This window comes from Paralichthys olivaceus, chromosome 4, assembly GCF_024713975.1.
Source record: "Paralichthys olivaceus isolate ysfri-2021 chromosome 4, ASM2471397v2, whole genome shotgun sequence".
Taxonomy (NCBI): Eukaryota; Metazoa; Chordata; class Actinopteri; order Pleuronectiformes; family Paralichthyidae; genus Paralichthys; species Paralichthys olivaceus.
In genome coordinates, this window is record NC_091096.1 from 13,066,672 (window position 1) to 13,085,072 (window position 18,401).

Below are 18,401 nucleotides of genomic sequence, written 5' to 3' on the forward strand. Positions count from 1 at the left end.
ATACTTAGATATACCAAAAGGAAATCATAGAGTAGAGAAGAGCTGCTCCTCTCTGCAGACGTGATTTATGGTCCATCCACCAGACCAGAGAGAGGACCTGAGGTTAAAGGTCGTCATCACACTGCAGGGAAGTGAGCGCTGCTGTTGGTTCAGTCAGGGCCTCTGCAGCATAGAAGAGAGTCCCAGTGGGATCTCTTCATCATGGGTCAGTGGATAGAGGACGTGCTGATGGAGGCTGTGCTCAGAAACTAGAAAACTGGAGCTCATGTTTCCTTTTTCCTGTTGACGAGTAACATTGTGGTTTGTTTTGTCCATTTCAGACGGCAGCGCCATTTTCAAGGGGTGTTTCCAACGGCCAGAAAATGTCACGCTGGCACTTCCTTTCAACGCAGTCATCCACAACATGTCTGTGGACAAGTGTGTGGACATGTGCACAGAAAGGGTGAGGGAACATATTATGATGTGTCTCCATGCATTGTATACATGTACATGTAGATGTGTCTGCAGTGTGTAACAGCGTCTGTATTTCAGGAGAAAACACTCGCTGTCCTGGCTGGAGATCGATGTTACTGCGGTTTCCCCACATACCTGTTCTCCCTTCATGAGCTGGAGAACGAGGACATGTGTCTGCACCGCTGTCACGGGGAGGAGTTTGAGAGCTGTGGGAACGACGAGTACTTTGTGGTGTACCAGACGCAGGTTCAAGGTAAAGTTTGGCAAAGCACACGTGCCACCACACTCAGGCACATTTGAACAAGTGGCCTTTCAGGAAGTGTAAGCTACTTCCTGTGTGCAGGACAATATACATGGACATTAGCAGCACAGTGATATTATCAAGTACATGACTTTACTCCCTTTTTGTGTAATTTTTTCGTGTGTGTGAGAGAATGATTTTGTGTTGCAAATGCAGAATAGGTATCGACGTACAGGAAACATGTCAACAGCATTTATACAAAATAAACTGCAGTATAGTAAACTCTCTATATGATACATATAATATTCAAATTTGACCTTAAAAATACAAAAATATATAAATTATTATCTCTTATAGTTTTAGTAAAATAATCATATTACTGCAGTATCCATACATATTCTTCTATATTCAACTATATATCTATATATATTTATATAGATGTATAGTTGAGAAATTGAAAATAATGTCTGTTGTTTGCTTATTCAGCTAATTAAACTCCACAATGAAGTTTAACATTCAAAACTGTCATGTTACATTCGCTGGTACTGTTTTTAGAATTTAATTTAGTTTTTCCCCAAGAGAAAGTTTTATCACAACTTTTCAGTAACAATACTTGAAGGATCCTTTGTAAATATCTTTGTATGATGTGATAAGTTAAAAAACTTATTTTCTCTCTGTCATTATCCAGTTTTATTCTGTCTGGTTTGTGGATATTAGTGAGCGGTGTTTCCTTAATGCACCAGACAGCTGGAGCTAAGATCAGCAGAAACCAAAGAGCCCAGTAAACACAAAGTGACGCTTACATCTGAGAAGCAAAAAAACACAAAGACAAGCTGCAGCGAGAAGTTCAGACACATACAGATGTTATAGATCTCAGGAACTTCTTTTATGAACTGACTAAACATCCTTACCAACACGTTAACGTCAGTATGTGGGTTTTATTACGCAACAATTGAGGATCAGCAGTGAGTCAAGCTAACCAACACACAAGAAAACATAACACGTTAACATCTCTGTATTTGACCTTTTCTTTTTTTCTATTGACGCTTAATGTCTCCCCCACCCATCTTCCAGTGTTTCAACATAACAGTAATTTTTCTTTATGTCAAGCTATTACAAAATAAACAGGAAGTTACTTGTTTTCAGTATCTATTTGAAGCTTTATTATGTGAAACATCTTGTTTTAATATTCTGCAGTGTCACGGTGTGTTCAGGCCCATGTTTATCACTGCAGAAGTTTCTGTAATTCTACATGAAAAATGAATAATATAACCTGTGTGTGTTTTGTCAGATAACCGCTGCATGGACCGACACTTCCTCCCCACTCGTGCTAAGCAGCTGGTGGCCCTCGCTAGTTTCCCCGGGGCTGGGAACACCTGGGCTCGCCACCTAATTGAGCTCGCCACGGGCTTCTACACTGGCAGCTATTACTTTGATGGCTCCCTTTACAATAAAGGCAGGCCTCAGCATTTACCTGACATGATCCACAGACATACAAGATCAGGAATAACACTGCCTGGATTAACATTATCACTGTTTCATAGGATTTAAAGGGGAGCGAGACCACTGGCGGAGTGGGAGGACGATCTGCATTAAGACACATGAGAGCGGCAGGAAGGAGATCGAAACCTTTGACTCCAGCATCATCATGATCCGAAACCCCTACAAAGCCCTCATGGCAGAATTTAACAGAAAATATGGCGGCCACATTGGGTTTGCTTCCCAGGCCCACTGGAAGGGCAAAGGTGAGAAACTATTCGACTTTGCTTTCTGCTTACTAACTTGCTTCAGCTCTACTTAATCAAATGAAATGGAAAAGTAAGTCTTCCATCAACGTCTTCAGTGGAAATATCTCAGATTTTGAGTCTTTGATTTTGATTTTTAAATCAGAAAAGTAAAAGGTGAAAATAGCAAATAAACAACATGGTTATTATCTGTAGTGATACAACATGTCAAAGAAATGGAGGAACCAACCCTCTGGGATGTGGTTTTGGTTTGAAAAACCAATGTGAGTAAGCACAAAGTTTTCTAAACCATTTTCCTAATAAACAGAGTGTCTCAGTGAGAAATGAAACTTACCAATCATTACGTCAATCACTGAGGTCATAGGTTATGTAGGAAATGTATACATGTAAAAACTGTGTAGAATAAATAATCATAGAAATCTGTCCCAGCCGTGTTGATTTAACACATTTTATTAGTTTAGCATTCTCTTTTGTAAAATATGCTTACTTCTTTAGGAGAGAAGACCAATACCCCTGTCATGTAGCCTACGTTAAATATGATGCTACCACAAACACCTGAATAGCTTAGCATAGTTTTGTCCCACTAACATGGAGAAGGCTTGACTATATAGCCTCTAGGGAGCAGTGATATCGTCCATCTTTATAAGCAACGGCAATACAAAGTAGGGAGGAAAAATAAATGATCCTGAAGTTTTAGCTGCTTCATTTATGTTTTTACAATATATTAAGACATGTCTGTATGCAGTGATGTTACTTAATGATGGAATTTATTCCTCATCATAATTTTTTTGTGTGATTGATTTGGACATTTTGTCTTACAAAGTGCATCAACCTGCAACGTAGAACCATTTATGATTTGTCAGCACAGTTGAAATAAATTCCTCTCCTTCTTCCCTCTCTTTCTTTAATTCCTTCATCATTCATGACTTAAAGAAATTAAACTTTTGGGTCCAGTTTCTCATTGTTCACAAAATAAGAGACACATTTTTTCATCCCTTGCTAAGATTACATTACATCCACATACACCAAGAGTGTTTCAGTAGCCATGGCAACTGATTTTTGTCTCGTCCGCATTTTGTATCTCTCTGTGACGTTTAATTGAATTTCCAGAGGCTGGAGAGTTGCTGATGCAGCAGTTGTCACTCTGTGGAAACATCAGCACATTCGCTCTGCCATATCCGATGAGTGTTTATTCCTCGTGTTGATGGAGAAATAACACGATGACATCAGTAAAGAGAAAAGCTTTTTGACAGCTGCCACTTTGAATACAGAAGAGAGGCTCCGGTCTGAGAGTCACGGTGACATTGTGCCCTACATGTACAATGTGATGCACTCACCTCTGGAGGAAGACTGTGAGGCCTCATAGACTCAACTCAGGGGCCAGTGCAACTTATTCTGGGGGACGTGACATCTTACTAAGCACAGGCTGCTAATTTCCAATATGAGGGATTTACATAAAGGCTGTTGCATAAATATCTTTATTGGGGTTTCTGAAGTCAAACCCTTGCTACTAGGAACATAAGTATCATATTTATCAACTTTAAAATTCTACCACAGCCTCTCCTCAGCAGCGGCTTGTTTGAGCCAGTATTTATCTATGAGTAAAAAGTTACAGGCAAAAGGTTTTTCCTACAGGACTTCTGTAGTTTCACATTTCACCAATGACGTAATGCAGCCTGCCCGTAATCAGTGTTCGGTTTTCTCACTTCATCTCCATGTATTTAAATTTTTCTAAATCAAATCTAAAAGTAAAGTTACTTTGTTTGTCATAAAATAAAGTTGTTGTTGTTATTGTAAAGATACTTTTATTTTGGGCCTATATGATCTCCTCAGGAGGATCGCGAAGGGGGTTATGGGTAATCTGCCAACCCTTTTTTAATAGCATGGTTTTTATTCAGAGGATTGACACCTGTATTTCTGGTTCTCTGCAGAGTGGCCCGAGTTTGTGAAGAACTACGCTCCGTGGTGGGCGTCCCACACACAGGACTGGTTGAATTATGGGAAGAAGGTCCACGTGGTCCACTTTGAGGACCTGAAGAGGGACCTGTTCTCACAGCTCAAGGAGATGGTCCAGTTTCTGGGTCTGAAGGTCTCTGAGGACCGCCTGCTCTGTGTTGAGGGCCAGAAAGATGGAAACTTCAAGCGATCGGGGCTGCGAAAACTTGAATATGACCCGTATACGAGCGAGATGCGAGCGAACATCAATGAACTGATCAGAACAGTGGATGCTAGTTTGAAGAAAAGAAAAATGTCTGGAGTGCCAGCGGAATATATGCCAAGATGATATATGTGATCCTCTCATTTCCCTTTTTTCCCCTCACTTACTGGACTGTTCGGTTTTGTAGAGTTACGTCACTTAAATTGTTGTTTTAATTATTTTTCTGTAAAGTCATATAGGTGGAAATTGTAGTGAGACGAAATCAGCCTCTGTACCCTCCTATTTTCATTTTTTATTCATCCTTTTTTAAAATTTTCTGAACCTCAGCAGCTTCATGCATTAGTAGAGGACACAGTTTAAACTGTGGAGGTTTGTTTTTCTCGTTGGCTAAATGAAAAGAACACAAAGCACTTCTTATCCTGCTCTATGCACATGTGCTGTGTAGGCATGTGCACATGCCTTAAAATGAAGATGGTACAACGCTGACTACAAAGATCTGACTGTGCTGGGTGATTTGTTGCCAGTGAAAAAAAACATTTGACCCAAAATATTTAATACAGTTCTGCAAGGTTGTGTTGTATGAGCTTATTTGCCGCAAAAGAGACCTAACTCAAAACTCAAAATTTTCCGCTGCTATTACAGTGACAGAATAATTCTATTTTATACATTAACTTTACTGAGAACCTAAAAACTCTGAGCCCTTTTTTGGAGGGAAAAATGCAATATGCAGGTTTTATCTACCTGATGATGATACTGTGTGTTTCCAAGCTTTTTGTAAGTTATTCAACTTCAGCTGTATGTGAGAGAAATCATGTTTTTTGATGAAGAAGAGGTAAAGAACTCAATTCTCAACTCCTATTCAAGAAGAAGATTCTCACTTGAAGGCACTGACTAAAAGAGAGAAGAGGATTTATCTCGACAGCATTTATTTATGACTAATTTGGTTGTGGATATATTTTCTTGACACTGGACTCAATGCAGAAAATCCAAAAAGCACATTGCTGTGCAACACTTGCCCCAAAGATCACTGAGGAATTAGGCATTACAATCACGTTATAGACCGGAGGTTCTCATTAGCTGTAGTGATCGTTAGAGATTTATTTTTAGTTCATCATACAGAATGTGAACATTTTTATTTTTAATTGCTTTGTTGTAAGAAGAGCTATGAAACAGTTGAAGCTGGTGATGACTAAAGGCAGCACGTCTTATAATGGCTGTGTATGTGCTACACCATATGCATAAAGATAAACAAACATACAAATAAATAGATATACGGTATACATATATATATATATATATATATATATATATATATATATATATATATATATATATTAGCACTGGTGACTAAGAGACAGAAAACATTAACTGACTTCCATTTTCAATATGATATGAATATATTTTTATAATGTGTGCTGAGACATCAAAAATATTTGTATTGCAACAAACAAGACGGGAGTCGTTTCTATTTTTAACACATGCTTTAAACTTTATTGGCTCTCACTTTCATTGACAAGCAGACACTCTCTGAACATAGGTGTCACCTTTGAATGTATTTTCTATGGAATGAATGTAATGTGATAAGCCCCAATAAATAAGTACATTGAGTCTGTTACTAGGGCCTGCTCTTTTTTGCTGCACCCACCATGTGTGAGTGAGTGAGGAACAGAGTTGAATTAAGAATGAAATACTGTGTAAGTGACTGATGTAACACCATTGGTCAGACAACCAAGTGTGACATTTCTCTTTCAAAATGAATTGGTGTTAACTGTCACATCATCACTCAGGCTTTTACAGGCGATTTTAAACTGATGATGGTGCCCGATGAAAAGCTCAGAACATCAGATGAATGTCAGTCCATTGTTCACACTTGTATTTTTGCTCTGATTTGGTCTCAACCAACATCTGGCTCTTTAGCAGCTTAACTCTCCTCCCCAGCTGTTGTCTCTGGGTGTTTGCCATGTGGTGGCACAACAGCCTGCAGCTCAAAAAGGAGAAACGTCTGAACCAATGAACCTAACGACAAAGTTTTGGTCTTGTACAACCAAAACAACGAGCTGAAACACCCTTAAGCGCACTGTAGAGCTGAGCCCTTTCAGATTAACACATGGCCCAGTGGTCACAATAAATAACACTGACTAATAACACTGACTCATGCAGCTTTAAAATGTGACTCACTGTTTCATTTAACTTTTGGAGTCTGGGTCTTCCCTCTGTTCCACTATTCCAACATCAATAAAAAACAGACGCTCACACTCAGAGTTAAGGGGACAAAGGATTCTTAATTGACAATTATTTGATTAATTGGGAATGATTAAAATAATAATGCCCCAATACTGAGAAGTTGAAGATCGCATCAAAGAGTTGATGCTGATAAAAAAATAATTCAGGAAACAGCAGCAGCGAAATACATTGAAAACTTTATTGCACAAATAATTTCCACTACTATACTTCTCATACATGAAATAAAAAAATCTGCATTCATTTAACACACTGGTAAAGGTAATTATGACATACTGCATTATGATGAGTTGTTATACAGTAAAATCTTCCCACACACTAAATATTTCAGTCAAACTATGGATGCAACTCAAAAAATATGCTGCTACACAGAAATTATTGCACAACGTTTTGTCCATAAACAAAACGGAATAACATCTCTCTTTGAGTATAAGGTCAGTTGAGAGTTCACGTACAACTTTACAACAATCGGTTCTATGGTAAATGAGCAACAATAATGATAACACATGTTCTACATAATATGTTAAAGCTTTTTCATTTTATCAGTACAATCTCTCTTTGTGCAGCTGTTGTAAAATTGCACTAATAACGCTCTGAAACACTCCAGCTGGATGAGACTGATTCCAGTCAACCTACAGCATGAGCAAATGTGGACATAGTAACTCAGGCTTGCAGATTCTTCCCTGAAATTAAAGGCGTATTTAATTTCTTCTGTTGATAAATTGCATATTTGAAAACTGTAATGCTGTGTGCTGTGTGATACCTCTAGATGTGTGTGGAAGCTCTGCCGTCCATCGAGCTGGACCTGGACAGGTATCGGCTGGTGGTGCGGCCTTCCTCTCCCATCGCATTCTCCATCTTCGAGAGCACGGAGCTCTTGAACTTCTGCTTGAAGTCATTGCCCATGAAAACATACAATATCGGGTTGAGGAAGCTGTTTGCTGCTGCCATACACGTGCCTACTTTCAGTCCCACGATTAAGGTACCATGGTCGTAGTTTTGGTGGTTCAGCTCGAGCAGGACGAACACGTGGTAGGGCAGCCAGCAGAAGAAGAAAGCAGCAACTAGTGCGGTCATCACTTTGAGGGGTTTGGCGGACTTGGTCATCCTGTTGGTGCGGAGTTTTAGGATGATGATGGAGTAGCAAACAATGATGATGATGAACGGGATAACAAACCCGGCAATGAAGCGGCTCACTGCAACAATTTTGTGACTCTCTTGCTGTAGAGTGTAGTTGTTGAAGCAGACAGTCTTTCCCAGGTGACTCCTAACTTCTCGGAAGATCACAGAGGGAATGCTCAGAGCGATGCCGAGAAACCAGGCCAGGACAACGACAGCGGACGCCTTGTTGACAGTTCGCTGGTTCTGGGCCCAAACCGGAAACATCACAGAGATGCAACGGTCAATGCTGATGAAGACCAGGAGGAAGATGCTGCTGAACATGTTGACAAACATGATGGAGGAGGTGAACTTGCACATGAAGCGACCAAAGAGCCACTCCTCCATCACCATGTTGGTGATGCTGAACGGGAGAAAGGTGCAGAAGAGGAAGTCGGAGATTGCCAGGCTCAGGTACCAGGTGGTGTTGACTGTCTTCTTCATCTTGAAGCCAGAAATCCAGATGACTAGTGCATTTCCACAGAAGCCCAACAGAAAAATCATCACGCTGACCACCAGCAAAAACACACACAGGACTTCCTTCAAACACGTCGCTTTGTGCTGAAAAACAGGCTCCTCGTGTGGAGTCGAATTATCTTCGTAATTGTATTCATATTCCCAATAATCATATGAGTAATTCATTGTTTGTTGAGGAGCAGAGGGATTTCTGTGGAGAATTGAAAAAAAAATTATAAAATAAAATAGCAGTATTTCATCAGAACAATTTTTTGATAAAGTTTATTAAATCTAAATATTCTGAAATCTAAATAAATTGCTGTATTAGATATTTGAATAATACCTGCAGGACAGATGTTGGGCTGCTGCTCACTTGACGGTGTCCGGAGCCGAGTGTTCAAAGAGCTGAGCCGTGACGGACACCACACAACCTACAATCAGCTGACTGACTTATTTCTCAATACTTCTCTAAACACTTTCAGTACTGCATTTTGACGTCTTGCATTTTGACGTCTTGCATCTTGTTGGACTCTGAGACATTTAATCTTTATCCATGGATGATGATTTAAATCATTTTAGCCATTTTTACTTTTTTAAATGTCATGAAGCAAAATTATTTGTGAAGCAGATGATTTCAGTAACAATGTCAAACAGAGTGCTCAAGAAAACCCTTTAAACTTAAAATCTTAGGAATTATACTGACTCTTTGACCATACTCCTACGATTTAATAAAATCATTGATTCAGTCCCCCACTGTATTTGCTTTTCAATTAAAGCTTTGAATTGTATATACCTCTGTCAAGGAATTAGAGTTTTCATTTTCAGTTTGTTTGTTAGTAAGCAGGATTTTACCATTAAACTTGGTGGAAGGATGTGGTATGGGTCATGCAGAGGTGGATTTCCCCCGGGGGTCTGGACCCCCCATCCAGAGAGGTGTCCTGCTCAACACAGTGCTAACATAAGAAATTATAATTTTAAATAGTGATAATAAGTCATGACAATGTACTGAACAAATTATTGCTAATTATAAACGCAAAATAAAGCTTTCCTAAAATTTGATGGATCCCCCCCCCCCCCCTTGACTCTTGTCCACCGCTCCCCCTCCCATGTCTCACACACGCTCTCTCCATCTATTTTATTTATCACACATACTTATGATCCCCTGTGTCTGTGTTTTGTGATATGACTCTCATGTATCTCTCTCCAGATGTTGCAGGCACGCTAAGAATGTTAAATTCGCCAGATGTATCTGTTCAAACTAGAGTAGGAGGAGGACATGTATGCAGTGTAAAACCATACAACCATAATGGCACTGGGCATAAAGCATCACAGGCAATGAACACACTGATTTAATATTTCAGCCCGTGCCCATTATGCAGATGTTTCTAATAACACACAAAAAAATCCCAGCTGTTGTAAACAGGCCAGAGAACAGCGCTGCCATCAGTACCGACTAATTCAGCTTTCTATGCTTGTCGTGTTTAATGTTGTCATAATCTTTGAGGCAGATGCATCCGTCCACATTGTTCTGTGTTTCTACTGACCTCAGGGAAGCAGCAGCTGCAGGAAGAAGAAACACAGATGCTGCTTACTTGGTTTGGAAGATCATTTTGAGGAGGCCAGTGTCCACCACACTGAATTCCTGACTCCATCTCAAACTCCCATTATCAAACAGTAGGCAAGTTGGATGAAGATTGGATGGAGGGGAGCTGGATGTTGGATGGAGATTTTGAAACAATGGAGTTGCAGAACAGGAAGATTGAAACAATGAGGTGCACAAGATGAGACGAGGAGCCGAGAGATTGAGTCAGATTTAACAGAAGTATAGCAGAGAGGAGACGAGGGTCAGGAGGCAACAGGACTGAAACATTAGTGAAATGTAAATCGTCATCAATCATTAGCTTCTTGCAATATTAAACTGTAAAATCTGATTTCATAGAATTCAAATACATTTTACAGCAATATACTGTACATGGAAATCACAGTGGGAACAGTAATCAGTATAATGGCAACAAAACAGTAGATAGTATTATACTGTAAAACATACACAGTATAATACTTTTAAAAAATGTATGGAACTGATGCACTGTAGAATTACTGGATCTTGCTGGCTACTGTAATGTAATGGGGAAAATAAAATCCAAAAGTTATAGTGCAGAGCTTGGTATTTGTACAGGGTTTGATGATGGTGCAGCTGGTTTAGCTCTGGTCTGACTCCTGCACATCAGCACAACAGATCCACAACAGATCCACTGGGGATGACAGGTTAGAGACTGTGAATGAATTTTTCTCTTTCTTTTGTTTAGGATGTTTCCCAACTGAGTAAACTGACAAGTATCTGCCATGATAAGACCTGGTCGAAATCTCTAAATGCCAGGAGCTTCATTTGTACTTATCCCCTTATATGGGATACACTCAACAATCACTTAACAATTCTTCTTCTCAGCAGCAACATTTATTGACCCACATCAGTAGCATCCGCTGTCACATAATTACACAGTCTGCTGTAACTGGTCAGATTCTCTTAAAAACTCAGATTCTTAATGACTTCTTTTGACCTCAAGTTTTCTCTATCGTCGCCATTTTGCTGTTCACCACCGCTGGATATTTCTGAGTTTATTGAGCTTTGAGGTGGATGGATGGGTTTATTGTATAGCTGCAGTGCTGTTAAAACAAAGCAAATACTATAAATACTGCTATTAGAATATTTTAACATTCAGAATCCAGTGAACACAACGTTACTCTCTCCAATTAGATCATACAGTAACTGAATATTTACACATAACACACACACATCAGTAGAGAAATTAGACTTTGAAAATGTCCCAGTATGTTGGAGAAACAAGCTGTAAATGCACATAAACCTGAATGCATAGCTCTCTGGTAGATGAGGAAATATTTGATTGCACGATGCAGTATGCGTACCTGACCTATTTAGATGCATTTCAGCTTAATCACTCTCACTCTCGTGTCCTGTGGACTGGATTTCCTAATGAAGGCTGAGGTTATAAATAATCAAACACACACTGAGAGAATGCTTTCTCGGGGAAATGCACAGCAAAGCCTCTGAGTTAACCGTGGGAATGTTTTACAGTTCCTCGCACTTCTACAGAAAGAAATTACAGAAAAAACCTTTATGGAGTTGCTACATCTTTTTGTTTGATGTTTCCTTCCTACCTCCTGTTTTATTTTGTAGCCTACATTACCACACTTCCTGTCAGTAAAGTTCCAAATTTGCTTCAGCTAAACCTTCATTTCCTTTTTTTCCACCTAGAGGACACTCACAAGGTAGTCCTCAATGAATCGGGGGGTTGGAGCTAAATGGCTACAATAATTATTAATGCCGACTCAAAAAAATGTATTGACAAATATAGATAATATAGATTTGCAATGAAATTATACAAATTTCAGATTATTTGGAACAGTTTTCCTCGATGACATTTGGAGTCTTATCCCATGAAGTTTTGGGGCTACACCTCTGTGGGCCCACTCTCCTGGTTCCTGCCCATTTCCTGTCTCTGTGGTTCCTGCCAGTAGATGTTTGACACAGTGCATTCAGTCCATTGTTTCTTCCCAGATTGTCATTGTGTACATGCTTTCTCACGTTTTTCCAGTGTTGCCTTCCTGCATATCATTCATTGCTTGATTAGCTGGCTTCGGATTTTTCTCTGCTCCTTCCCCTGATATTATCTACGTGACCATTTAGACTGTGGTTTTCTTTTCTCGTACACCCGGCCTCCCCTGCCAGGATTACAAAAGCCTGATTTTGCAACATCTCACGTGTAAAAATATAACACCCAAGGTTTGGTGGAGTTTGGAGAAATCTGAACTGGCATTGAAATCGCATTATCCACAGTACATGGTAACATACACATAAAAAACGTTGTGTCCAGTGAATGTAATCTGAAGGTTTCACGACGGCACAGACAAATTGTCCTTCAACAGTCAACTTCAGTTCAAGCACTGTGTGTATCCTGATGGACCGTCCTTCAGAAAACAAGCTGTGCTCCTCGCTGACCTCTTTAGAGGAGGCAAGATGAAAATAAAATGGACATTTGTCTGTAAATAATATATTGTATCACATTTAATTATGTAATCTAGACACTCTAGAGATGGGGAAGCAATGTGACCTTTTTACTGTGCCACAATAAACCATGATTTCATTGGCAATTTCATCTTCATGGAGCAACATTTGCAGGGTCTGTGGATGTGCTGATAAATGTGTAGATTCAAAATTCATACTAATGCTCAATTTCAGGTTACTTCAAAACCTTAGGTCACATTTTCCAATGGTAAATCCTTGATCACCAATTTCTCAATTTTTCATGGATTTAAGGTATAGCTGTGCCTTTAATATTATATATGTCGAAGATTAAATACAATTATTATAGTAAAAAGTCTCTTTTTTGCAAAATTTCTCCAACATACAGTTTCCCATTTACATAGCAATGACAATAAGAGTTCTGCATTTGCCATTGTTTTGTAATCTGTAATTTATTTGATACAGGAATTGAATCAGTTATACCAAAATAAAAGTTCATCATTTGATTTGTCTGTTTCTCTGCAATTGATGCCTCTTTGTTTTGTGAAATATGTGCATGGGTAAGGGTCAGAAGCATCTTTACACTACCATGATTCTGAGCCACTGAGAACCCTTTTTCAAACGAAACTTGTTTTTATTGCGCAATCGCTGCTGTACTCTCTGACATTTTGACAGGAAATGCATGTGGGTGACTTTGGAACATGTTTGTTTTCAGCGGTCAGACAGTCTGAACCTCACAGCAGGAAATGTCTTTGCTGAAATCCAACTAAAACAAATAAGCGGATCAATAATCTTATCAGTCTCTCACAGATTTAATCCTCAATGTTAATATTCATCCTGTGTTTCTTTGAAATGCGAGTCCAGTTTCCAAAATGTATTAAAGTGATTATTTCTATTTGTATAACCTTTAACATTATGACGTTAAATAGGCTATTTCCATGACGACAGCATGAATCATTGTTTACAATAATACAATGAGTAATCCAGCTCCTCTGCCCCACCAATTTAGTCTGTACAGTTTGTAAGTGTAAATATCCTCATTCATTAAACTTTGCTGTGTGAAATACCTCTGAAGTCTGTTTTTAAGCTTTCAATCCTGCAACAAGCCACTGAACATTAATTCTATTTATTTATTCCTGCAATCAGGACAAATCTCTCCCTCCCACGCAGTTCGAAGATGGTTCCTCTGCTGCAGTGTATCAGGTTCCTCTTCTGGCTGCCAGTGATCCGTCTGAATTGTATTTTAAAGTAACATGAGCATTATTGTAACATTAGTATCTTCTCCTTGAAGCCCATTATACAGATTAGAGCGTAGCAGAGATGCAGCAGTCAACAGCATTAATCTTCTTACCTAAAATCCACCTAGGAATACAGATTAAAATGGGCAGACTTTTGTATTCCAGTATCACAAATAGATAGTGTTCAGAGGTTGAAATGATTTGTGGAACAAATGCATTAACCTCAGGAAGTTACTTCATACGTCTCTATTCTGCCTTTTATTATTAGAACTAAAAGGGTTTCGCAGATAACTTTGTGTGCTGCCTAAGTGAGGGATGAAGTAATGTAAAATAACATGAGTATTTTGTATTTTTTTTTACCTTGAATTTGTGTCATTTAGACCTTATATAAAGATGTAAATTATGCCAAAATAGTAGTCAAGTCGTTCATCTTTATGTGCTCACCTACATAGGTTGTGAACAAATTATCTTATGGACAGTAAGTACTGGACCAATGAAAGAGTGAATTATTTTTATGTTCACATCATTTGTTTTAACTTCTAAGTGCAAAATGATTGATAATGTGTGACACTGAGGTTTATGAAAGTCATTTGTTTGTGGTGAACCATATCTGAATGTCCGTGATACATTAAATCTTCGTAAGTTGTCTGGTAAACACACACAAATACAAATGTCAGGATTTATTTGCCTACATATATCACCATCTGACCTCCCCAGCATCATTGTCACAGCCACAAGTAAACTAGTGGGTCAATTACCAAACTCAGAAAACACAGAAGCAGAAGTATTGATGCATCTGAATGTGACATGAGTGTTATTGACATGAAATGGACCAGTAGTTTGATGTTGAGGAAAAACATTAACCTCGGTTGCTATAGGAAAAACCAATAGGACTGTTTGTATCTATGATCGCACTGTGACTCTGGTGATAACGTTGCCCCTGTTGGTTGATTGGTGCAGCATAAGGTCCAGAATGAAATATCTCAACAGAGCAGCAATCAAACACTATTAGATTAGTCCTATTGTTTGAAACCTTATTTGTCATTTTCACACACACCCCAAACAAAAACAAAGGCTGGTACATAGAGGCTGCATTTGGTGAAACTAACAAAACACTAAAAAACTGCAGCAAATCTAACACAATGGGTCCTTGGGTGGGAATATAGTAAGAAACTCTCACCCACTAAATCTATCAAAAAGATAGAACAACAGAAAAATTCAACTTAAACCAAAAGACAGGGGGAGTCACAGAGAAAAGGGGGAGATAAAGAAAGAACTAACAACAAATTATTTGGATAAGCAAAACCAACAACACAAAACCAATGACACAAATTGAGAGGATCAACTGAAGGTGTTGACCCTCTGACAGCAAACAACCAAACTGAACAAGGAAAGCAGACCTGCTTATAAACCCTCCCAGCCTCAGCTGACTGCCACCAGCTGAGGGTCCCAGGTGCATCCTATTGCTCCTGATGAGTTGGGGAACCTGGGAGCTGGAGTCTGATCTCCACATGATCTCTAAGACATTTATCTGTACCCTATCTCACAATGTTTATGAGTGATAGGAATTTTCATGGGTTATTTCACATCCTTCCACCAAGTTTTGTTGTATTCTTAGCAAAAGTTTTTCAATTTAATTATGATTTAATTAATGTTTTTCTTGTTTGTTTTTAAAGAACTAAATTGCCTTGGCCCATTTCTCTAATATAATTAAAAATAGTTTCCCTGTTTGTTTGATTTGTCTTGTTCAAGCCTTTGGATTATACTTTAGCTTTTGTTTATTCCCCTACATTGTTTTTGATCTGCCAGTTATTTTGTCTTCTGTTTGTTTTTATTCTAATTCATCATATTATATTGCATGTACAGTTTTTATTTAATTGTTAACTCTGTGTTGCATTGTCTTTGTTGTTCACTCATTATCTACTCACTACTATGCTGATGGAGGGGTGGGGAAGTGTTTGAGTCCACAGAACACTTTAGGACTTTCAGAGGTGAACAGCGTTGCAGCCAAATCCAATACAATTGAAGTAACTGGTGACTGATTCTTCAAACATTAAAAAAACATCAGGAAAAATCATATAATGCCTCCATACTGCTCCTGTGGTGTCAGCCAAGTGTCGGGAAGGCCAAACATTCAAATTCAACTCGAAACGGCATCATTTACACAATGATTTTAGCCTGAATGTCCGCTGTTATCCTTCTGCTAGTTACTGCTGCAGTAACTATAGCTATTGCGAGTTATTACGAGAACTTGTGAGTATTGTGGGAACTGGTGAGTAGATATTGAGTTTAATTGTGGCACACATAAATAAAAAAAAGTGCAGGTATTTTCTTTTGCTTCAGTATTATTATCCACCAATCATGGAGGAGTAAATAATTCATTTGCCCTCTTTTAGAAAAATTGAACTGAGATTACAGAGGCTTCAGTCATTGATGTTTATTCATTAGTGTAAATTTGATTAGAAAAAGAGAGTAGACACACATGTACCTTCACATACTATATATGAGAGTACACACACTGCACCCACACACAAACACACACACACACACACACACACACACACACACACATACACATATACACTACACTCAGGAGGATTAGAGCTGGATTCATGCCAACAGTAATATGCACAGATGGACCAACATGGCTGTATGTTAAATCTTTATGTAAACAGGCTTCTATCCACGCAGACCAAAGAGGGAGCAGTTCAGAGTTGAAGCATCATTCAGACATGAGTCAGTGGGACCTGCACTACATTATCAACCCTCACATTATTCTAGAACCTGCTCTGTCCTTTTGACAAACTGGAAATGTAGTTTCTGTTTGTGCTGAAAATTGTTATGTGACACAAGCATAGCTGAGGAGAAAACACTCGCAAAAAGCAACTTCTGTTTCCTTCACTGACAGGGTGTCACTGACCTTTCTGCTTTTAATGGAGAATAAAACTGTGATGCTTCATGACAAGTCAGTATGTAGTTTGTGACCACTGCTGGTTTTTACACCAACACACAGCTTCAGGAAAAGTGAAGGGCTGGAACCAATCTGGAACAATGTGTTAAAAATAACATTCATTCTGATGAGAAATACTTTTGCATTTATTTTGCATGTTTTGACAAATCTACTTTGTATTCATCTGTACAGAGGAGGTTGGCTGGGAATTGTTCTCCCCAATCTTTACTTTACTTTATCTGTTCTAGCTTTCCTTATTTCCCCTTCCTTGTCTTGTTGGATGTTTTTATCGTTAATCAGCGAAAGGGAGACAGTGCTCAATCACCTAAGTCCGGCATCACCAGATCAATTCACATGTGCAAAATGGGGTTAGGGTTAGAATAGCTTAGCCTTTTAGAGGGATGATGCTGTCCAGGTTATTGTCTTGATTAAACAGCCATATTGGTTGTTAACCATACTATTTTAATAAATAGTTTTGATTGGCCTGACCGGTTTCAGGATGGATTGGTGACTGATGAGCTTCTTGACTGGTTTGGGTTCATATCTCCTTTCTTGTCCTATGAAAAATATCAAAGGGGCTTGTTATTTCATGTTCACTCCCTTTGTTGTTTAAAAAGGAAAATGTATCAGGGGGTCTTTTATCCTCGTTTATGTTACAAGTACAGTCTGTACTGTATCTTGTTTCATCACCGTATGAAGACATTTCAAGCAGACATGTTAATAAAATCCATGCTTTCATCCCTCTGGTAACTAGTTAATATCAGATCTAATGCTCATTTTGCACACTTCACATCTCACTTACTGTAGGAGGATTAGTTTATGAGCATGTTTGCACCATAAAACCATTATATTTGATACTATTGAGGACACCAAGCTCTACCTATACCAAACATTTGCTGTTATCAGTATTCTACTTTGAAAGTAATTGGATAGAGCAGACATGTCATAAATCAGCAGCTACGATAATCCAATATGGCTCCAGATCTGCGGTGTTTATGTGATCATCTTCTTTGAACCTTCTAAATCCTGTTGGAGCATTCGCACAGATCCTACAGCTGTGAAAAAGTCTGTTTACAACTAATCCTCAAAGTGATCCCAGCTCATGATCATGGGATTTCTGCTTTTAATCACAGCGTCACAACATAAGGTCTTAAATTATACAGTCAGTGATAATAATCAGGCCACATGTGGAATTATATAAATTAGAGTAATAATAAGATTCTTAAATAACAGTAATAAAAATAAAAATCTGGGTGAAAGTTTTAATGAGAGAAACTTTCTTCCGTAGACAGCTGGGATCGAGCTTCTGTCCTCTGTAGCTCGTGAGAACAGAAAGTGAGAGGAAGCCGCTGGCTATTTGTTTTTGTTTCATATGTTGAAGTCAGCCCCCAGATGGGGCCTGTGTAAGATATCCATATGGGCCCAGAATGATTAAATACTCTGGAGCACAAATAACAACTGAGCATTCTGTCATGAGAAGAAGCGTGTTCGTTAACAGAAGAGATTTTTTAATGTGGTTTCATTAAGCGTATTAGCAGTAAAACATTTCCAGTCTATGTGTGAGACATTTGTTTTTGGTACGTTAACATAAACCTTGCATACATGTAACTTCAAACTGGATGAGATAACATTTTGATCTATGGTGGGTGGCACTATGAAAAGTTAGGATGTCATCAAACACATCAGGATTCATCCTCTGGGGACAACGAACATTTTAAT

The 18,401-nt window shown here is 38.7% G+C and overlaps 2 protein-coding genes across 3 annotated transcripts in view; one reads left to right on the top strand and one right to left on the bottom strand.

Annotated features, from left to right (window-relative positions):
* Positions 1–6,212, top strand: part of wscd2 (WSC domain containing 2) — a 35,336-nt gene extending 29,124 nt beyond the window's left edge. Inside the window, exons 5-9 of the mRNA XM_020100819.2 lie at positions 321–442; positions 532–706; positions 1,986–2,150; positions 2,239–2,439; positions 4,371–6,212. Of these exons, the coding sequence (XP_019956378.2) occupies positions 321–442; positions 532–706; positions 1,986–2,150; positions 2,239–2,439; positions 4,371–4,723 (1,016 nt within the window). The 3' untranslated portion in view covers positions 4,724–6,212. The remainder of the gene's footprint in view (positions 1–320; positions 443–531; positions 707–1,985; positions 2,151–2,238; positions 2,440–4,370) is intronic.
* A 793-nt stretch (positions 6,213–7,005) lies between these two features.
* Positions 7,006–9,024, bottom strand: cmklr1 (chemokine-like receptor 1). 2 transcript variants are annotated; one of them, XM_020100869.2, is made up of 3 exons: positions 8,796–8,933; positions 7,602–8,663; positions 7,006–7,521 (listed from the first exon to the last, which is right to left on the bottom strand). In XM_020100869.2, the coding sequence occupies exon 2, from the start codon at positions 8,636–8,638 to the stop codon at positions 7,604–7,606; it is 1,035 nt and encodes a 344-aa protein (XP_019956428.2). In that variant the 5' UTR covers positions 8,639–8,663; positions 8,796–8,933; the 3' UTR covers positions 7,006–7,521; positions 7,602–7,603. The 2 variants fall into 2 exon arrangements, with proteins under 2 accessions (XP_019956428.2, XP_069379897.1); XM_069523796.1 differs by having other exon boundaries at positions 7,006–8,663; positions 8,796–9,024.
* Between the last annotated feature and the right edge of the window lie 9,377 nt (positions 9,025–18,401).